The sequence below is a fragment of the Mytilus galloprovincialis genome, chromosome 14, assembly GCF_965363235.1.
Source record: "Mytilus galloprovincialis chromosome 14, xbMytGall1.hap1.1, whole genome shotgun sequence".
Classification (NCBI taxonomy): domain Eukaryota; kingdom Metazoa; phylum Mollusca; class Bivalvia; order Mytilida; family Mytilidae; genus Mytilus; species Mytilus galloprovincialis.
Window position 1 is genome coordinate 72,870,915 of NC_134851.1, and position 23,465 is coordinate 72,894,379.

At 32.1% G+C, this 23,465-nt stretch overlaps 2 protein-coding genes across 2 annotated transcripts in view; one reads left to right on the forward strand and one right to left on the reverse strand.

The window, feature by feature from the left end:
* Nucleotides 1-1,634: 1,634 nt before the first annotated feature.
* LOC143058218 (large ribosomal subunit protein uL10m-like) lies at nucleotides 1,635-6,386 on the reverse strand. Its single transcript, XM_076231679.1, has 5 exons — nucleotides 6,284-6,386; nucleotides 4,070-4,257; nucleotides 3,300-3,475; nucleotides 2,093-2,232; nucleotides 1,635-1,883 (listed from the first exon to the last, which is right to left on the reverse strand). The coding sequence occupies exons 1-5, from the start codon at nucleotides 6,312-6,314 to the stop codon at nucleotides 1,669-1,671; spliced, it is 750 nt and encodes a 249-aa protein (XP_076087794.1). The 5' UTR covers nucleotides 6,315-6,386; the 3' UTR covers nucleotides 1,635-1,668.
* A 4,369-nt stretch (nucleotides 6,387-10,755) lies between these two features.
* LOC143059532 (hyccin-like) overlaps nucleotides 10,756-23,465 on the forward strand; it is an 80,001-nt gene continuing 67,291 nt past the window's right edge. The window contains exons 1-3 of the mRNA XM_076233045.1: nucleotides 10,756-10,869; nucleotides 13,560-13,663; nucleotides 16,656-16,760. Of these exons, the coding sequence (XP_076089160.1) occupies nucleotides 13,616-13,663; nucleotides 16,656-16,760 (153 nt within the window). The 5' untranslated portion in view covers nucleotides 10,756-10,869; nucleotides 13,560-13,615. The remainder of the gene's footprint in view (nucleotides 10,870-13,559; nucleotides 13,664-16,655; nucleotides 16,761-23,465) is intronic.

Below are 23,465 nucleotides of genomic sequence, written 5' to 3' on the forward strand. Positions count from 1 at the left end.
GGAACAGGTGAGCTATGTGTTGGTAATAGACCATATGGCCATTTGTCTTTGGAACAGGTGAGCTATGTGTTGGTAATAGACCATATGGCCATTTGTCTTTTGAAACAGGTGAGCAATGTGTTGGTAATAGACCATATGGCCATTTGTCTTTGAAACAGGTGAGCTATGTGTTAGTAATAGACCATATGGCTATTTGTCTTTGAAACAGGTGAGCCAATTGTTGGTAATAGACCATATGGCCATTTTTCTTTGGAACAGGTGAGCTATGTGTTGGTAATAGACCATATGGCCATTTGTCTTTGAAACAGGTGAGCTATGTGTTAGTAATAGACCATATGGCTATTTGTCTTTGAAACAGGTGAGCCAATTGTTGGTAATAGACTATATGGCCATTTGTCTTTGGAACAGGTGAGCTATGTGTTGGTAATAGACCATATGGCCATTTGTCTTTGGACCAGGTGAGCCAATTTGTTGGTAATAGACCATATGGCCATTTGTCTTTTGAACAGGTGAGCAATGTGTTGGTAATAGACCATATGGCCATTTGTCTTTTGAACAGGTGAGCAATGTGTTGGTAATAGACCATATGGCCATTTGTCTTTGAAACAGGTGAGCAATGTGTTGGTAATAGACCATATGGCCATTTGTCTTTGAAACAGGTGAGCTATGTGTTGGTAATAGACCATATGGCCATTTGTCTTTGGAACAGGTGAGCTATGTGTTGCTAATAGACCATATGGTCATTTGTCTTTGGAACAGGTGAGCTATGTGTTGGTAATAGACCATATGGCCATTTGTCTTTGGAACAGGTGAGCTATGTGTTGGTAATAGACCATATGGTCATTTGTCTTTGGAACAGGTGAGCTATGTGTTGGTAATAGACCATATGGTCATTTGTCTTTGGAACAGGTGAGCTATGTGTTGGTAATAGACCATATGGCCATTTGTCTTTGGAACAGGTGAGCTATGTCTTGCTCACCTGACTCTACTTTGATTTTTGAAATCATGTAAACATAAATCAAAATCATTACAGATACCCAAATAAATATTGAGGCCAAATTTGGTTTAATATTAGTCCCTTAATTTATTAAAGATCCTGGTGGCAATCTTTGAACTACGACACAGTAGCAACACTTTATCAGCACCTCATATGTAACATTTGAAAATGCCTGTACCAAGTCAGGAATATGACAGTTCTTGTCCATTTGGTTTTGATGTGTTTTGTCATTTGATTTTGCCATGTGATTATGGACTTTCCGAATGGATGTTCCTCTGAGTTCAGTATTTTTTTTATTTTACTTTTTATGCCATGTTTGGTTTCATTTCATTCAGCTGCTCTCTAAAAAAGACATTTGTATGTGTTTCCCTTAGGGTCTTATGTTAAACTAAGCCATGTTTTTGGTTTCATTCCATTCAGTGGTTCAAAATGAAAAAAAGTTAACGTGGACGGACAACAGACATCAAGTGAATAAAATAGCTCACTTGGCCCTTCAGGTCGGGTGAGCTAAAAAGTCATACAAATTTAGACAAACTACAATAAAAAACACATGGTGCAGATAGCTAGAAATGGACCTGACAAAGATTTGATTGAGATAAAAGGTTTTCATATTTTTTTGACAAACATCAACACTGAATTATTTCTATTTATTTCTATTTATTAATTCTATATCACGAATTGTCCTCTCCGTCTGTTTCCTGTTTAATGTACTGAGCCAGATTTCTACACAATGTTTGTTGATGTGATTCTAACAATGAATGAGTCTTCCCTCCAGCGGCCATGTTTAATATACTGACAAGTTCTCCACGTAATTGTTCAATGTTAGGTAACTGTGAATAATGTGTTAATCCATCTTTGGAATATAAACTGTTTTCTACCAAACCACCTACAATATAATGTTAAGTTAATAGATTCATTCAATTACATCAGTTATCAAGTTGAAATAATCATAATTAACCTAAAGTTACAACAGAACAAAACTTCAGAGATTAATTTTGTACAAAAATATTGTGAATTTATCAATAGGTAGCTATAGGTATAGATAAAACATTTAAAGAATTATAAAATTTCCCTAATATCACCATGGTAACCTACCTAGAACAATAAAATCAGGAATTTTCTTCAGTATTTTTAAAGCTTCTTTGACCTTAGGCTCTGGGCATACAACATAAACATTGGACCCTATAATCCAGGGAGCCATGTTCTTATACTGGGAATATTCTGTTATGGCTCGTCTGAAATAAAAGAACATCAATATTTGTCTTTATAATAATGGATACAATCGATACTGGGAATATTCTGTTTTGGTTTAAATGAAGCTGGAAACATTATTGGTCTCTGACGACTCTGGTTTCCGTGGAGACAAGCAATTCAGTGGTTGTGTTTTGTTGCTGTATCTCATATTTGGTTTTTGTGTGTATTTTGTACATAAATCAGGCCAAAAGGTTTTTCTTTTGAATTGTTTTACATTTTTCATTCCAGGGCTGACTATGAGTTATGGGTTTTACTCATTTTGGGAGGTCGTACAATGACCTTTAGTTAATAGTTGTTAATTTCTGTTTCATTTGGTAACTTGTGGAGAGTTGTCTCATTCGCAATCATACCACATCTTTGTTTATTTTAGATATGGTGATGCAGTATACATGTGAACAATAAGTAAAAACATTGAACAGTAAAATTATTTATATATAATATTAACTTTAAATTTTTCTAATGTCATGAATGTAAAAAAGATAAATTTTGATGTGGACTAAATAATAAATTAATGATCCAAGGGAGATAACTCAATATTTTCCAATGACAATTCAATTGATCTTTATTCAATCTAAATTATTGTGATGTTTTTATTAATTGCAAAAAGCACAACTGGGTTACAATTGCAATAATTTAAACTCGAATTTAATAAAAATTTATATGATATAAACATGATTTTTCTTAATAATGTAAAAATTAAAATCACATTCTAGTCTAAAATGACAAAATCACAATAATATATGCACATACTAATTTCTGAATTTTCAGTACAACAGCAGGCATACTCAGCATTTGACTGACCAGTACCACTCATCTTATTAATCTATTGTTATAGAAACACAATCTCATCCCGTTATCTTTCATTGTGTTGATAGCCTTTCTCTTGTCAACTGTAGGCATGCTCAGCACCTAACTGACCAGTACCACTCACCTTATTAATCTATTGTTATAAAAACACAATCTCATCCCGTTATCTTTCATTGTGTTGATAGCTTTTCTCTTGTCAACTGTAGGCATGCTCAGCATCTGACTGACCAGTACCACTCACCTTATTAATCTATTGTTATAGAACCACAATCTCATCCCGTTATCTTTCATGGTGTTAATAGCCTTTCTCTTGTCAACTGTAGGCATGCTCAGCATCTGACATACTAGAATCATTGTATTCTCGTCAAACATCTTCTTCACTTGTTTGTACATAAATTCTTCATATTCATCTACCTCCTGTTAAGAAATACAAATCAAATATTGTGGATTCATTTATATACATCATTGTACATGGGTTACTAATATCTATTGAATATATATGTGAATAGGAGGAAATTTCAATTAGAAGATAATTGTATTGTATTTCAAGCTCCAATGACATCCATTGGTGATTTGATGGTCGCAAATTCAGTTTACTGGTGAAGCATACAGCATTCCTATAATGCCAGGAAACACCAATTGATGCCATCAGAGCTTAAAATAAAATATTGTCGTTTCCATTTTAAAGAAACTGACAAAAAACAAGATAAAATCATATATTTTAAATTTGTCAAACTTCGTCTGTGCTTGCCCTTATGTTTTCATAGCATCAATTTCTTATTGATGAATGACAATTTGTGACGTTATCAAATCAAAATGAACATTACAAGCAATGTTGAATTACAATACTTTATATTGAAATGAGCAATTGATTAAAGCAGTAAAATAGAGTTTCCATTGATAAAACAAATTTGACTACAACCTATCAATAAACCATTTCCTGTATTCTCAGTTTAACTAATTAATCTACTCAACAAAACTTGTTCTTGGAGTTTACACTGTAATACTTACTGTATCTTGTGTTGTAATCTCCAATTTTTCACATGATTGAGATATTGGAACAATATCCTCTACATAAATAGGTCTTGTAATACTCTCAAGTACTCTAGCTTTCCATACTCTAGGTTTTGGTCTTTGGACATTCCATTTTTTCCCTCCTCTTACAGCTGTCCATTGCCTTGATGTACACCTTACACAGCCTGATAACGGAAAATTACATACATGTAACATTCTTGTAAATGCAGGTTTCAATGTAGAAATATAAAAAACAAGATATGGTATGATTGCCAATGAGACAACTCTCCACAAGAAAACAAATGACACAGAAGTTAAACAACTACAAATGTACACTACTGGATTTAGGGGGATTTAGGGGGTTCACAAACCCACCACCCCCCTCCCGCTTAGAAATCTTAAAACAATTTTTGTATGAGTAAATAGAATATCCAGCACTGATTAGGGTGACACGTTGTCGCTACACTCCATTAAATATACACATGTCATAATTACATTGGCCTGAGGGCAATGGAGGGGAACTTGATAATTAGAGGATCAAAGGATTTAATTAAGACAATCCAAGGCTGCTATCTCTATATTTTATTACTTTGTTTGTTTTATGATTAAAACGTTTTCTGTTAGCTTGATTTGATGAAAAATACTTTTCACCCTATATATATCCATTAGATGTTTTTTTTTTAGAAAAGGACACCTGCTGAATCTAAGGATTTTGCAAACTTTATTTCCACATCTGTAGTTCCCTAAATGAAAAACTGGAATCCACATACATGACATACTTCTTTTCTTTTCGTATTCGAGAAATGTTAATTTATAAGATGCTTCTAATATATGCGTGGCTGAACTATCCCCCATGGATTGTATATTCAACTTCAAAGGACAGAATTTACTGCTATTTTTGTGCTTTGTTTGCTACGGACAACAACCCTGGACAGTTTAGAAAAAAAAAGTTCAGTATTGGGTAAAGCACAGAATGTAAATCTCACAAAAAAAAAAAAAAAGTACCACTAAACATTGAAGACCCATTGGTGGACTTCTGCTGTTGTGTGCTCTATGGTGGGGTTGTTGTCGCTTTGACACATACCCCATTTCCTTTCTCAATTTTATTATTCAGGTTCGCCCCCTTTCACTTTTGCACCCTACACATTCTTTTATTTTGAGTAACCATATGCCGGATGAACAAAAAGTGTGCCAATTATTGAAAAACATATGGTTTGGTTTACCAAGAAAACCTCTCTAATGTTCAAAAACATTTATCACAAAAAAAACCTGCTTCAAGCTCTGGATCTGCGCCTGAATGTTTACAATACATCGTAACATGTAGTTTAGTTACTACTTAAAAAAGTTTTAAAATTTGTAATGTTAATTTCTCTCTTATAATGCATAATAGGATAACTATATTTGGTAATAGGGCTCTTCACGGTTAGTTCGGCCATATTGGATAGGGGGCAGATTTTTTGGAAGGAGGTGGAAATGGTATGAAAGTGTGGGAAATCCTATGTGTGTTTCCAAGCAACAGCTCTGTTTTAATGATGTTTTCCCGTATTTTTCACACCATTTTTACCTCTATTATGAAAATCTGCCCCCTATCCAATATGGCCGAACTAACCGTGAAGAGCCCTATTGGTTTGCACTTGTAGGTCACTGAACAGCCTTCAACAATGAGCAAAGTCCATACCCCCATATGTAGCCAGCTACAAAATGCCCCAAAATGACAAATATTTTTCTTTTGACAATTTATGGATGGAATGTGAAAAACTATATCTTGAGGGAACGGGATTTATAGTTTAGATTATGTTTACAGATAACTGCTATGAATTTAAGCTGACAGCGACTATAGATCACACGCACTGGAGTCAAGATGAGAAGTAAACAAATAATGAAATATGCACCAATAACCTTCGGGAGATATTCAGGTACAAATGTACATATAGCACCTGTTTCATATTGTTTTGTTATGCAAGATTAATAAAATCTATTTTGTTTAGTTTATGTGTGACACAAATTTTTTTGTGAACACTTACATGACTTAGGCATAATTTGAAAGGTTATAAATAATTTTCAATTTCTGAATGTTATGGTTATTTTTTAGATCATGAAGATGACAGATTAATCATTATATGGCAGCTCTCCGTTTCAATTTTAAGTTCGCAGGAAAAAATAAATGCATGTTATTTCTATTTTATGGAAGGTGCGGATAAAGGATTAGACCTTGTGAAACTTTCTGCAAAATCGTTGCCATAATATCGACTGGTTCTTTAGAGAACACATAGGAAACCGGTTAGACAGGATACCAGGTCTAAAATTCCGCAGCAAAAATATCTGATAACCAAAATATGTATACAAAATATAATAGCCATGTACTTATTTGATGTGTACAATAAAAAGAAGGGACAACATGTATGAGGGAGGGTAGGAGGGGTCCTGATCCCGAAATCCCGGGCTTGAAAACACGACATCCCGAAATCCCGGGCTTAAAAAACACGAAATCCCGAGGTCCCGAAATTCGAAGAAAGAATTCCCGGATCCCGAAAGGGTCAATCCCGAAATCCCGAGCTTAAAAACACCCGATCCCGGAGTCCCGATAAAGGTCCTATTCCCCCTCATGTATCGTGATAGATTTTTTTTGGGACGTTAACAATGCCATTAGAAATACTACAGGAGCATATATATTAAATATACATGTACTGCTCCCAGAATACTAGTATTGTATTGTATGTCTCTGATTGCACAAATTGATATTTTGAAGATTTATTTAAACGACAACAAATTGTTATAGACAATTGCTAACGAACTATGAATTAGTTACCATAATCTAAATGAAGGAAGAAATTCAAATATTCATGGATAGCAGAGAATGTGCTTTAATGGGAATGATATCATAGAGAATGACTTAAGGTCAAGTTACAGTAAATGGGCTATGTCACAGATTTCAGCAAAATTTTGCATACAACTCTGGCTCGATGAACTTCAACTGAAAATCGAAAAAATAATGCATTGAGTTCATTTATCATTTAAAATATTACTGATTGAATTCTTACAAAATTGGTGAGCATTTGTATAGAAAGCACATAAAATCGGCATAAAACCTTCTAAAATTTGTCTTAAAATCGCCAAATCTCAAATTCTACTCCATAGATTTTTCTTAAAAAACTATATGTTGTTGATACATAAATTACCGTTATAATGATGTAAAATAAAGATAGGGTCACCGACTTCGTTTTTACGGTATACATCATTCAATGTTGTGTTCTTTGTGAAAAAATCCTATAAAACGTCGAAATAATCGTAACGTCGCCGTGTTGCAGGCCGTAAAACGTTGATTTTTGACGTTTTTCACTACCAACAAGGTGAAAAAATGATTATTAGACAACAAACGAAGTCGGTGACCCTATCTTTATTTTGCATCATTATAACAGAATTTTATGTGTCAAAAACATACAGTTTTTAAAAAAAAATCTATGGAGTAGAATAAAAGATTTGGCGATTTTAACACAAATTTTGTATGTTTTTTCGCTGATTGTATGTGCTTTCTATACAAATATTCACCCATATTAAAAGAAATCAATCTGCAGTATTTCAGATAATAAAAGAGATAAATGCATTATTTTTTCGATTGTCAGTTGTAGTTCACCGAGCCAAGATTGTATGCAAAATTTGAGCAAAATCTGCGACATAGCCCATTTACTGTTCCTTGACCTTAAGACACCAGTGACAAATTATACAATGTATGATCACTCACTCAAAAAAATGAATCTACAAAATACATAGGCCTCACAAAATATTGACTCTTTATTACAAATGGAACAAACATAACAACAATATGTAAACAAGTGAATGGTTTAGAGAGCGTGGTACCAAAATATATTCTCTATCCTATTTTCAACCCTCAACTTTCATCTTTTTCAAATTGTTCTAGTCATTTTTTATGTCCCACTGTCCGACTTCAGGATGAAAGCTGCAAAAAAATCGTCCCTAAGATATGATACCTTTCTAATTTTAATGCCAAATTAGAGTTTTTACCCAAATTTCACAGTCCACTAGCTAAACCTAGAAAATGATAGGCATCGGTGTACTTTGGACACCTTACTAGTTTGTGCATAAATATATGGGTTTTTAATGTTTCTACTTCACTTTGCTACAATCAATCACATGATGTCAAAAGATTAAGTTTACTCATTTCTTAATTTTATGCTCTTCTTATTTTGTTCATAAAAATTAATATATAAAGGATCATAGTTAGAAACTGAAAGGGAAAAAATTAATATATAAAGGATCATAGTTAGAAACTGAAAGGGAGCCGTTATTAAATTTACACAAAACAGGAAAAAGGGAGTAACTTCGGAAAAATTTAGAAAATAAAGAAATCTTGTCAATAATTTAAAAAGGAGATCGATGGAAATTATTATAGATTTGGCCCTTTGGCTTGGTATTATTGCAATGAATAAAATACCTCAATATTAGAAAAAAGTGCAGATAAATGCAATCCGGATTATGCATATGATGACTCACATATTTACAACTTGTGGATAAGGCTAAGGTGTCGATTTTCTGGTGCGCCGAATCATATATGAGACATAACCCTCAATTCGAATGTGATCGACCTTAGGCCTACCGAATTAGACTTACTATCGGGTTTATAAATCACGAGCAAAACGACATGAGGAGCACTGAGGATCTCCTTTTACAATTCCGGAGCACATGTGATCCCTACAGTTTTTGATGGAGTTAGTGTTGCTGTATAGTTTTCTTTGTTGTTTTTAGTGTACTATTGTTTGTCCGTATTAGTATATTTTTTATCGTTTTAAGCCATGGTGTTGTCTGTTTATTTTCGACATATGAGTTTGAGTGTCCTTCTTGTATCTTTTGCCCCTATTATATAATACAGAATCAAAACAAAAAACCTTTTAAATGCTATCTTTTGCCCCTATTATAATACAGAATCAAAACAAAAAACCTTTTAAATGCTATCTTTTGCCCCTATTATAATACAGAATCAAAACAAAAAACCTTTTAAATGCTATCTTTTGCCCCTACTATAATACAGAATCAAAACAAAAAACCTTTTAAATGCTATCTTTTGCCCCTATTATAATACAGAATCAAAACATAAAACCTTTTAAATGCTATCTTTTGCCCCTATTATAATACAGAATCAAAACAAAAAACCTTTTAAATGCTATCTTTTGCCCCTATTATAATACAGAATCAAAACAAAAAACCTTTTAAATGCTATCTTTTGCCCCTACTATAATACAGAATCAAAACAAAAAACCTTTTAAATGCTATCTTTTGCCCCTATTATAATACAGAATCAAAACATAAAACCTTTTAAATGCTATCTTTTGCCCCTATTATAATACAGAATCAAAACAAAAAACCTTTTAAATGCTATCTTTTGCCCCTATTATAATACAGAATCAAAACAAAAAACCTTTTAAATGCTATCTTTTGCCCCTATTATAAAACAGAATCAAAACAAAAAACCTTTTAAATTCTATCTATTCTATCAGGAACATATAGTGATGTGACAAAAGTGTAAAAAGACGTCTATAGATTTCGGGTTTAATTTCCCTAAATATTTGTATTTCTATTTATGATCAAGATTTATATAGTCAAACAACGACTACTAAGCCAAAACAGTACCGTTTAGTAAGAGATTAGAAATAGAAAAACATCAAAATCAAAACCCTTTCACTGATTTGTAAAGATGACCTTTGACCTAAATTAAAGGTCTTTACGACAGACATATTATTATAGTCAAGGTTTCCTCTTGCGATTAATATATCATACACGTGTGCGTTCGGTGGCGGAGATTAAGGCAGCACAATGAAAAAGATTTTTTTATTTCCAATCTGCAACCTTTAAAATGTTGTTACTTTCTTTAGCCTGCATATAAAATAATAAAAGAGGTATATATAGCCAGATAAAAGGTCAATCTTTTAAATGAATGTAATATTTTTGTAATTTGCAATCATTATGTAATTAATTATTATGCTTGCAATAAATGGCAAAATCTTGGTCAGTTTACTTGAATGGCTCTATCATCTCTATAACTGTACATAGACATTTTAACGAAATCTTAACCAATACTGCAGAAGCTACAAAATTGTGTCTCAAATTATCGCAATCGTATTCATTTCTCTCATAAATCTCTAATTAGTGTAAACATCCTTACCACAAAAAGTTAGATAATATTTGATTATGTGTAAAATTTATCTTTACATTCTATCCAAAATCTGAGACAACCTTTTGTAGATAATGGCTCTAGGAACAACATATAATAAAATCAATCCTCTCGGGATATTCATGGAGAAGCTAATTTCAATAGGAAGTGGAAATTTCTTGTAAAATTTTGTAGACACAGTTAACATTCCAGACTTCCTCGACCATTATCACAAACCTTGGACATATAACAGGGCCATTATAAAAACACCCATTCATTATAATAATACTATAATATTGATTTCTTAGATGATACCTATAACAGTCCATTATGGTACTTTATTAATTTAATTTTGTCTGTGGTCATCAGTTAAATCTAATGAAAAATAATAAATATTCGATTTGAATAATAAAATCCATACACATTAAAAAAGATATAATTTATATTATTCATTGGAAAACAAAAATTTTTTTTTAAGCAATATATCAAAGGTTGACTCAAAAGTGCGGAACAACCGGATGTATATTTTTTATTTTCCGGAAGCGTCATGACAGCACCGCCTGGTTTTTCGTCTGCTTTTTTACCCCACATTAATGTTATGTGAAAAGAACGCACACAGTATATATATACAGTATGTCTAACACTTATATGCACATCTCTCTCTTTGGGGTTCTCTCTAAATCTCCAAAAGCAGCGCTTAAATAAACCCTACATACATGACATACCAAAACGTTGCTCAAAAACCATGAAAACACTGTGACTTGATTTATAACCTATGTCTATGATATCCTTCACATTTGGGTGCACTACGATGTAAAGATGCAAATTCATCAATTTTGTAAAGAACCAAAGCATAAATTTTCAACACTGATGGACTAACTGTCTCATCACAAACACTATACTACTCTAAACCATTTCCCAGGCACTGTTTTTTTTATTTAACCATCTTGCTGCCAACCGTTTTTCAAGGTTGCATTTCATATGCAGGAAAATACAACAGCGCGAAGTCTGTGACTTAACATAACAAACAACAATGTCATTTGATATGTGACGCACGACATTATGACTGTTACCTTTGGGACCCATTGGAGAAAATCACAACCATTGACAACACTGTTTAATATTCCATCTTTTAATTGATGAGAATCTTGCATAAATTTAACCATTGACATATATGTGTCCCTCCGGCACTGCCTGACGGTTTGGACATATGTGTTTAAGGTATTTACGAAATGTACCAACTTTCCGATGATCATGATGGTAGACCTTCATGACCTTTATAGATGGCTTTGCATTATGGATATCCGGTCATTCCGTACCCAAACCGATCTGTCCCCAAGTCAATTCAGCCAGCGTCGATCTGGCCTGCGTCGATCCGGCCCCTTAATAAAATATGAATAAACTATATTGATTTTGGAGAAATTTGTGACAAATTTTAATAGTATAAATGGAATTTGCAAAAAGTGTCATTGCAGATGGATGACAACAGATAAGTGGAGTATTGGAGTACCAGTTAAAGAACTATTTTAAATCGATACGAAACTGAGTGTTATTGTGTCTGTTTGTCATGTTTGTAAATTTAAGCAGCTTGAACATATTTTAAACTATGAAAAAAGTAAAATCACAAAAATACTGAACTCAGAGGAAAATCAATTCGGAAAGTCCATAATCACATGGCAAAATCAAATAACATAACGCATCAAAAATGAATGGACAAGAACTGTCATATTCCTGACTTGGTACAGGCATTTTCAAATGTAGAAAATGGTGGATGGAAGCTGGTTTTATAGCTAGCTAAACCTCTCACTTGTATGACAGTCGCATCAAATTCCATTATATTGTCACCGATGCGTGAACAAAACAAACAGACACAATATGTAAAAATGTCAAAAATAGGGGTACAGCAGTCAACATTGTGTTATCATCTTAATCACTATAAAAACAACAAATGTAACAAGAAGCACAAAAAGGCATACATCAAATTAACATCCTCATTTTGATTATATTATACGATTTTATTTGTCTATGTAAAATGCACCCATCAAGGTAGGAGGGTTTTGAGTACTGGTGTAAAATTGCGCGTTTGAAATTCGCACAGGTAGACATGAAATAATTTTGTCGTTCCATTTTTATTTTCCATGATAACTTTGAAAGTCATGGCGATTTTTATTTTATTTAGATCACACACAAAATAGCTAAATAAATATTGACAGTCCAATGAACCTATAAAATTTAATTCATCATAATGACTTCAAATCATTAGTCTATAATTGGTTTGTTTATTCAACAATTGTCTGATGATTGTTAACTAAGGTGATGCCACTCGTAATCACTTAATTCAATCAAATCCTGATTAATTAAAGTTACGTAATCAACAAGGTCTTTATAGTTTGATCTTTTGTTTGGTGCATATAATAATAATTAATTGTATTTTTTTTTCATATAACACTTGGTTTTTTTTTAAATATTTGTAATGTGGAATATAGTCAATATATATTTTTCTGCAAGTTGACAAGATTTTGAATAGTTGTGTGTGTTGCAACTAAACAGTGAATCATTTTTTTATATTGAAATAATATACATGATATACATCTTTAATACTCATCTAAAGAAAATATTTGTCAAAGTCCTTTTTTTTTTTACAGTACACCTTTTACATTAATTTATAATAAAAATCATAAACATTTATGAATTACAATTAATATATATCTTTATTTTTATTCCGGATTGACTTTAAATATGGGCCGGATCGAAGTGGGGCCAGATCGACATGAAAGCTGCATTATGAATCCGGTGATATATTGTTTGCCTCAAATAACAGCCGAAATTCGGCCTTTTCCCCTAGAAAAAAAATTCCCAATTTTGAATTACTAAAAGAAAAGGCTTAAAATTCCTCCCAAAAAGGTCTACATTTTCCCCAAACAGTGATGGCATTGGTAGTAATGTTTGTACATATTGTATTCATGTTATTATTTTGATTTTATAAAGCACTTTTGAGATTCAGTTTTCTGATCAGAATCATCATGGTGTTTGTAACACATTGTTTTCAATGCATTAAGTACCATCATTGCTTCTGTTTCTATCCCCTCACCGAAAAGTACCTTTTTAATGTCTGACAACCAAAATATACATGAAAAAAAAGTGCAAAAAAGACAGCAAAGGTCAGCAAAAAATCGGAGATGTGTTTAGAATAATATTTCCTAATTTCAATAAAAAATATGCATTTTCCCCCAATAAAAAACAGTAGAGTCTACTAGAGGTAGTTTTGAAAAAAGACAACAATATCACTGGAATCTAATGTTTTATTTGTCCATTCTTTAGATCATTACAGTAATAATAGACAGCCTGAGCAAATGAAGATAAGAAGAAATTAAAATATGGCAGATCTTCCCCAAGCAATCAGAGAATGGCTTACAGAATATAAGGTAACTATGAAAAATAATAGAAAAAATATAATAGGAACAATAAAAAATCATAAGTCCATTTAAACAGACAACATGACCCAAATTAAAAACTACTAAATGACATTTAAAAAAAAATAAAAGCAAAGATTCAGAACTCAAATCCAACTAAATTAAGGAAAACTTGCGTGAAGTTCCCTGGGATAATGGTTAGCAACGTCCGGGATATGGGTTAGCAACACCCAGGGGCTATGGGTTTTGTAACAACGTGCGTTAACCAATCAAAATCCTAGATATAGACTAAGCCGGGGATAAAGCTTGTTGTTAGATGTGAGCCAAGGCTCCTTGTTAAAGGCTGTAACTTGACCTATAATGGTTTATTTAAAAAAATTGTTATTTGGATGGAGAGTTGTCTCATTGGCACTCATCCCACATCTTCCTATATCTGTTTACATATCTTCTATATCTATTAACTTTCAGGTGCAAGATTTTCTAACTGCATTGACCACCTATTGGTGGCATTTGCCTGTTATCTCAATATCTTCTCTTTTATCAGGTTGTTGTCTCTTTGACATATTTCTATTCTCAATTTTAATAAAAACAAAAAAAATGCGAAGACATAAGCAACTTTTTACAAATATTAGTACCTTGCTGTTTGGCCTATTTCTATAAGTCACAATAAATTTATGCTTTTGATATCTCCAGGAAAGTAGTTCAACCATATACATTTTCTTATCAAAAGAGGTGAATTTGCCAGTATAAATATTCTGACAGAAAGTGGAAGAAGAGGTATAAGGTAAAGCCAAAGGACCCAATTCATTTTGCAATTTGGATTTTTGATTATCTCCCTTTTGCTGTGTTTTGTTTACTTTTTCAGTCTTTTTCAACTGCGATAATTTGTAGGCATTGTTTTCTATTGATGTATGTAGACTTCATTTTCTATTGTTCTTTTGTAAACCTTGTTTTCTAATGCTGTTTTCTATTGATGTTTTGTAGACCTTGTTAGCTCATCTGGCCTAAAAGGCCAAGTGAGCTTTTCTCATCACTTGGCGTCCGGCGTCCGTCGTCGTCCGTCGTCCGTCGTCGTCGTTAACTTTTACAAAAATCTTCTCCTCTGAAACTACTGGGCCAAATTAAACCAAACTTGGCCACAATCATCATTGGGGTATCTAGTTTAAAAAATGTGTCCGGTGACCCGGCCAACCATCCAAGATGGCCGCCATGGCTAAAAATAGAACATAGGGGTAAAATGCAGTTTTTGGCTTATAACTCAAAAACCAAAGCATTTAGAGCAAATCTGACATGGGGTAGAATTGTTAAACAGGTGAAGATCTATCTGCCCTGAAATTTTCAGATGAATCGGATAACCCGTTGTTGGGTTGCTGCCCCTGAATTAGTAATTTTAAGGAAATTTTGCTGTTTTTGGTTATTATCTTGAATATTATTATAGATAGAGATAAACAGTAAACAGCAATAATGTTCAGCAAAGTAAGATTTACAAATAAGTCAACATGACTGAAATGGTCAGTTGACCCCTTTAGGAGTTATTGCCCTTTATAGTCAATTTTTAACCATTTTTCGTAAATCTTAGTAATATTTTACAAAAATCTTCTCCTCTGAAACTACTGGGCCAAATTAATCCAAACTTGGCCACAATCATCTTTTAGGTTAGTAGTTTGAAAAATGTGTCCGGTGACCCGGCCATCAAACCAAGATGGCCACCATGGCTAAAAATAGAACATGGGGTAAAATGCAGTTTTTGGCTTATAACTCAAAACCCAAAGCATTTAGAGCAAATCTGACATGGGGTAAAATTGTTTATCAGTTCAAGATCTATCTGCCCTGAAATTTTCAGATGAATCGGACAACCCGTTGTTGGGTTGCTGGCCCTGAATTAGTAATTTTAAGGAAATTTTGCTCTTTTTGGTTATTATCTTGAATATTATTTTAGATAGAGATAAACTATAAACAGCAATAATGTTCACCAAAGTAAGATTTACAAATAAGTCAACATGACTGAAATGGTCAGTTGACCCCTTTAGGAGTTATTGCCCTTTATAGTCAATTTTTAACCATTTTTCGTAAATCTTAGTAATCTTTTACAAAAATCTTCTCCTCTGAAACTACTTGGCCAAATTAATCCAAACTTGGCCACAATCATCTTTTGGGTTAGTAGTTTGAAAAATGTGTCCGGTGACCTGGCCATCCAACCAAGATGGCCGCCATGGCTAAAAATAGAACATGGGGTAAAATGCAGTTTTTGGCTTATAACTCAAAACCCAAAGCATTTAGAGCAAATCTGACAGGAGTAAAATTGTTTATCAGGTCAACATTTATCTGCTCTGAAATTTTTAGATGAATCGTACAACCCGTTGTTGGGTTGCTGACCCTGGATTGTTAGTTTTAAGGAAATTTTGCTGTTTTTGGTCATTATCTTGAATATTATTATTGATAGAGATAAACTGTAAACAACAATAATGTTCAGCAAAGTAAGATTTACAAATAAGTCAACATGACCGAAATGGTCAATTGACCCCCTTAGGAGTTATTGTTCTTTATAGTCAATTTTTAACAATTTTCATAAAATTTGTAAATTTTTACTAACATTTTCCACTGAAACTAATGGGCCAAGTTCATTATAGATAGAGATAATTTTAAGCAGCAAGAATGTTCAGTAAAGTAAGATGTACAAACACATCACCATCACCAAAACACAATTTTGTCATGAATCCATCTGCTTCCTTTAATATTCACATAGACCAAGGTGAGCGACACAGGCTCTTTAGAGCCTCTAGTTTTCTAATGCTGTTTTCTATTGATGTTTTGTAGACCTTGTTTTCTAATGCTGTTTTCTATTGATGTTTTGTAGACCTTGTTTTCTAATGCTGTTTTCTATTGATGTTTTGTAGACCTTGTTTTCTAATGCTGTTTTCTATTGATGTTTTGTAGACCTTGTTTTCTATTGCTCTTTTGTAGACCTTGTTTTCTAATGCTGTTTTCTATTGATGTTTTGTAGACGCTGTCCCAAGAAGAACTAAACACATACAGTAGTACAGTTAGACATAATGATGAACTGGTTTCCTGTTTATATCATCTTTTTAAATCAGAAACAGATTCACAGGTACTAACATATATTGATCTGTATTAACAGAAATAGATATATATATGTGACTTGGATGGAGAGTTGTCTCATTGGCACTCATACCACATCTTCCTATATCTATATATGTAATGACACAATTAAGCAATGAAATATATACTATTCATAGATGGCGTCAGCATTAGTAGTAAACATGAAGTCATGATACCAATATAAAATCTACTGGTCTCTGACAGATCCATTAGGGGTCACCACATGACTATGTTAAACCAATCACAACATCAGTAATTTACATGAAGTGTGATAAGATCCTATATGTGGTTTCTCTGATCTCTTAACATTGAACTATTGATCAAATTGAATCACCAATATAAATTGCCACTTCATATTGCTTGACTAAGAGGAGCCAGGATTGATATTGGAATCGTTACAAATTTATTTTTGGTCTAAAGAAATTAATATAATAAACAATCCACAGTTTTAAAATCTTTTTCCCCTGGTTGTACTTGGAGAAAATGTCCTCAATACTATTTCTATTGCAAGATATCAGTATTGTGTCATATCTTTACCTAATTTTGGTGGTCAGGTTCTACAGACCACTATGATTCCAGAACTCTGGCAATCTCAGAGACTTGAATTGAAGGTAGATAACTCTGTTTTACAATTAATTGTGGAATACAGTGTCCTGAAACAAATTTATATTTATTTGTAATTTCTCTGACTCAAACAAATGAATGTATGTATAAAGAATGTTTTTGTATGTTTGTATGTTTAATTCTTTTGCTTTGATTCAATCAAAAATTCAATTGTATGTAATAATAGCTATTATAAGAAAACAAATGACAGATTCAAGCTTCAGAAAATGAGTTATCTCCCTTTGAAAGTGTCCCAGGTTGAAAGTTAGGTACATTAAATCAAGATTATCAACTGGTATTTGTCTTCTTTGAATATGGTCTGGTATTAAGGTAACAGTCTTGTATTTGACTGCTCAATAGACTGACTTGTACATGCAAAACAGTTGTCGATCTCCATGTACATTACATTTAGTAATTTTGTTTTCATGGAAAAGAAAATGCCTCATACCACGAAGAATAAAAATTTATGAAACCTGGAAGTCAACACTAATTGTGTCTACTTTCTGCTCTCTCTAAACCTGGAAGTCAAAACTAATTGTGTCTACTCTCTCCAACAAATTCCTGTCAACTTCTAATTTCCTGGTTTGCTATTCTAAAAAAGATGCAACATTTTATCAAATTTTTTTAATCACACAGAAAAACATTGAGTTCAGAAAAAAGTCTTAATAAATGAACTACTTTATTTCACTTCATGTATATTAAATGAAACTAGTTATAAATAATATGTTTGACTTTCTTGAATGATCTCTCCTTGCAATTTATAAAAAGAAATTAAAAAGAAAAGACTAACTTGATTGGTCATAAAGTTTGAAAACTGGATTACTCAAAAACTAATAATTGTAAATACACATTTTTTTCACAGAGTTATGTTTGATTATAATAGTTTTAAAATTCTTTGATATTTTCCACTTGGTTGGGTTGGGATCCCGCTAACATGTTTAACCCCGCCACATTATTTATGTATGTGCCTGTCCTAAGTCAGGAGCTTGTAATTCAGTGTTTGTCGTTTGTTTATTTGTTACATATTTGTTTTTTGTTCATTTTTTTTACATAAATAAGGCCATTAGTTTTTTCGTTTGAATTGTTTTACATTGTCTTATTTGGGTTTTTTATAGCTGACTATGCGGTATGGGCTTTGCTCATTGTTGAAGGCCGTACGGTGACCTATAGTTGTTAATATCTGTGTCATTTTGGTCTTTTGTGGATAGTTGTCTCATTGGCAATCATACCACATCTTCTTTTTTATATTGTATCACATGTTTTGAAAATAATTCCAGAACGAGATTTCAACAAGACTGAAACGTTGGAAGAATACATCCTTAAGAGACCCACTATAATTAGCTAATTTTATCCACTGAAAAAGTGCTTATCTCTCTTAAATGTAACTGTCTGCAATAGTACTGTATCAAAACTGTACCTAAATATAATTAGACTTTTTCAGACTACACATTTTTAATCAGTAATTTTGATTTTATTAACCATACTTATAGCAATTTATTCTGATAGTTGAACAAAAAAACATCCATATAAAAACAGAACAGGTCTCAAAATAAGGGTGGGTTGAGGTACAGGAAATAGCCTACCACTTTTTAAGCTATCACTCTTTGATCTGTTATTACAATATAATGAATTTTGATATGAGTGTCATACAAATGAGAGGTTTAGCTAGTGATGAAACCAGGTAGGTTTAATTTACCATGTTCTACATAAGGCCATACCAAGTCAGGAGAATTGTTTTCCATTTGTTGGATGTGCTTGAGGACTTTTGATTTTGGGAATTTTCTTTTTTGTTAGGGATGTACTTTGGTGAAATTTAAAAAATCAAGAATTTAAAATTAGGAGATAACTGTACTGTATTTTAAGCTCCGGCGGCATCAATTGGGGATTTGATGGTCGCAAATTAAGTTTATTGGCGACGGGTTGCATTAGAATTGATATTATAAATCTAGTTAAGGAACAAAATGAGCTAAAATATTGATATGTTTAGTTATATATATCCTTTTCAAGATATTTGAGTTTTAAAAAATGGCAAGATGAGGCAGACTCAGACTTTTGTCTCATATTTGCAGTGGTATTATTTGGGCATGGGTCTCAAATCAAAAAGAAAAGAAATCTACAATCTGCTTTAATTTTGGTAAATGACCTTATATGAGTTTTTCGAGTCTTATGTGAAAAGAAAAATGGTGTTGTAGGGCAAAATATATTACCCTGTATCATCATGATCATAGGAAATAAACCAGGAGTCCAAATATTTGACATAAATTTCTAAACCTCACCTAAGTACATCCTTAAGTATTTTTGATATTAACCTTCCTGCAATCATAAAAAAGAATTCAGTATACAAACAAACCCAGGATTAATCATGTAAATGTAATTTCAGAAGTCTGAAATGGTTTTAAGAGAACTCTGACCAATTTATGGCACATGCAAAGATAGATTGATATTTTTTAAGCTTAAAAAAATGCTACCTATATATATGTTTATAGAAATGTCAATAGACTCCTGAAGTTGTCAAACAATTCCTTATAGCATGTTGGCTATTGTCTTGAGAAGTATATTAACGAATAGAGAGAAACTGAGCAGCAAAATGAAATCTTCAATTTAATAAACAGAACTTATGGAGTTACTGGCCATAAATTACAATTTTAGTGGTGTTTTATTACAATTATCCCATAAACTTTAATGAATGATTAACAAACTTGTCAAGAACTTAAAAAGAGTGACTTTTAACTCTATCAGCTGTCCCCTTATTTTGGTAAATAGGTTTTCCATTATTATTTTAAAACATATTCTCCAATGGTATCTTGATCATAATTTTATTTAATGATAGAAAGATAGTTGTTTCTGTTGCTAATGATTTAAAGGGTTTCATCAAAACATAGAAAACAGTTGTACTTCCACTCCTTGTTATCGAGAGGAGCCATTTTGAAACCCCACATGACCTTAGAACATGTTTCTGGTTCTAATTTTAGAAAAATAAAATTTTCCGATTTGATTTATTTATCTTTCACGATGTTATCAGAGCTGTTGAAGAACTGAAATAATATCTTCAGAGATTGTAGATTTTAATTGAAACACTGATTTTAACTGTTTAGTACGGTAAATATGCTAAACTTTTATTGGGATACAATTTATGTATCCTTAAAGATACACTCGCCCTGCACACCATGTATCCTCAAGGATGCATCCGCCCTGCGCATTGTGTACGTATCTTAAAGGATACACTTGCCGCGAAAGGGTTAAAGGTTACATTTTTGAACAAGGTTAAAGCTCATACTCATAGGAGCAATTTGCTTTATTCCCAATTGTTTGATATTTTGAATAACTGTCTACCCAAAATAGAAGCAGGGTACCAGGAGATCAAACTTATATGCAAATATTTATATACACACCTGTCTGTCTGTTATTTGTACAACAGTTTGCCGATTCCAAGATAAAATAAATGACCCTTAAATGTTAATGTTTATTTTTAAAGTGTCATATTCACATATTTGTAGATTTATTCAAATCATATAAAAATCATCGTCAGATGTTAATATTGATAACTGAATAACCTTTAAAATCCTATGTCTGTTTAATTTAAAGGTAATTAAGGATAGCAAAAGCAATAAATTGATAAAGTAGATATTAAGACAATTTCCAGTTGGCTTGTCAGTTGACTTGTCACTTTATTGATATATATTAATTAGGTTTACATGGCTAATGAGAACTTTATAGGAAGACTTAAACATTGTACAATTAGTCTATAATATCTGACATAAAGCAGCAATCCCTTTTCAATTATTACGTTGAATCTTTTAAATTGTGATGTCAAAATTTACAGGAACTTGGACAAATTTGTATAAAAGTGTAAATATGTCTATTGTTATGTGTATACCTGACTTAAAATAAATCTTTTATGCTGTATGTTTTTATATATGCTTCATATTTGTGTTCAGGTTCAGGTTCATGACAATTCATGTAAGACAGACACACTTCTCGTTTGAAGATACTACAAATTTTTTATTTGTTGAATAACATGAATAAAATATTTGTTCACTCTTCTTGATTAATTCATATCAAGTGTGCACTCATTGCAGCTTATATTCAAGCATTTAGTTGTAAAGTATGAGCACTTTTTCAAGGTAATAATCTTAAATAAATACACATGTAGTTGATTTTAAGATTTCCTTCATAAAAATTTTCATTCCTGTTTAATTAAGACACAAGAATTATTGATCTAGATGAATATTTGCATAGAGGATTTATTTTTTTACATTTTATAAAATTGCAAGAGAAAAAAAAAAAATAAAACATGTCAACATTTACATCGGATATGTTCCTTACGTCGTAACTACAATCCCCTTCCCTTTCATGAATATGACCTACCGAATTAGACAATTTACCGGATTTGTAATCACATAAGCAACACGACGGGTGCCACATGTGGAGCAGGATCTGCTTACCCTTCCGGAGCACCTGAGATCACCCCTAGTTTTTGGTGGGGTTCGTGTTGTTTATTCTTTAGTTTTCTATGTTGTGTCGTGTGTACTATTGTTTTTCTGTTTGTCTTTTTCATTTTTAGCCATGGCGTTGTCAGTTTGTTTTGGATTTATGAGTTTGACTGTCCCTTTGGTATCTTTCGTCCCTCTTTTCTTTTACAATAATTTATTTAAAGTATTGGGTCACAAGAAATTCTGCTTATTTTGAAGTAACCCAGATTTCACAAATATGTTGGAATTTAATTGTAAAATAAAAATTTTGTGGACTAGGTTAAACTCTTATACAAATTTTTAAAGAAAAAAAAAAGAATAAATATATGTTATTTTGGCTAAGGTTCATATACAACAGTCATGACAGTATCCAATAAGGCATTTAGGGATACCAATTTACTTCTGACGAAAAGAAAGATTTTAGGATGAAAGCTGTTCAATTGACTTGTTAAGGAAGAAATTAAAGAGTGATGAAAAGTCAGTAAAAACGAAATTCTTAAACAGATATTTTGTTCCTATTAAAACTTCATTATTAATATTATTGATATTTTCTAATGAAGCTTTATGAAGAACACTAGGAAATCTTGCTTATTATTCGACTATAATTATTTGACTTGTTTGATGAACGTTCGTAACTGAAGAAGGAGAACTTTGAAGGAGATATTTTGTCAATGTTGTTAGAAGTACCTGTTCATATTAAAAATTATCTTAGATTTCACAATGAAGTAGCTTCAAACTGACATTTCAGATAATTAATCATTTTTACACAGTTTATCTGTTACCATGGAAACCCAAATATGGAACTACGGTAAACAAGTTTTCTACCTGATCAAGGTATTGATTTAACATGTTAAAGGCATTTATAATTAAATGGGGATTATTTTTTGTTACCATGGGAACAATAACTGCCATTAATTTAACGCTAATGAGGGACATTTGGGCAGTAATCAGGTGCACGATAGAAAAACATCAAACGTAATAAAGAAAGGTAAATTAAATCAAAGCTGAACATTTAATCATAAGAAGACACAAAGTCAAAGTGAAAAATTATCTAATGATGAAAAATGGAAATAAATATATAGGTTAATTAGCCTTCAAATTTTCTACTAGATTCATGACTATCTGTAAAGTTTAACAATAAAAGGGAACCACTTTTAATTACCAGATTTGTTTTAATATCTTATTAAAGGGACTTAAGATTCCAAATCTAATAATCTAATGTTTTACATTGTCTTAAGACAGAGTTTTATCCTTAAATGTTTTACATATAGTCTTAAGACGAAGTTTTTATCCTTAAATGTTTTACATTGTCTTAATACAGAGTGTTTATCCTTAAATGTTTTACATTGTCTTAATACAGAGTTTTATCCTTAAATGTTTTACATTGTCTTAATACAGAGTTTTATCCTTAAATGTTTTACATTGTCTTAATACAGAGTTTTATCCTTAAATGTTTTACATTGTCTTAAGACGAAGTTTTTATCCTTAAATACTTTACATTGTCTTAATACAGAGTTTTTATCCTTAAATGTTTAACATTGTCTTAATACTGAGTTTTATCCTTAAATGTTTTACATTGTCTTAATACTGAGTTTTATCCTTAAATGTTTTACATTGTC

Bases quoted from the DNA above. Each gene is read 5' to 3' on its own strand.
- LOC143058218 (XM_076231679.1), bottom strand. From the start codon at position 6,314: ATGGCAACGATTTTGCAGAAAGTTTCACAAG. The intron at 4,258-6,283 runs GTCTAATCCTTT...TTCCGTTATCAG, and splicing joins TTTGCAGAAAGTTTCACAAG to GCTGTGTAAGGTGTACATCA. The intron at 1,884-2,092 runs GTAGGTTACCAT...ATTATATTGTAG, and splicing joins TCCTGATTTTATTGTTCTAG to GTGGTTTGGTAGAAAACAGT.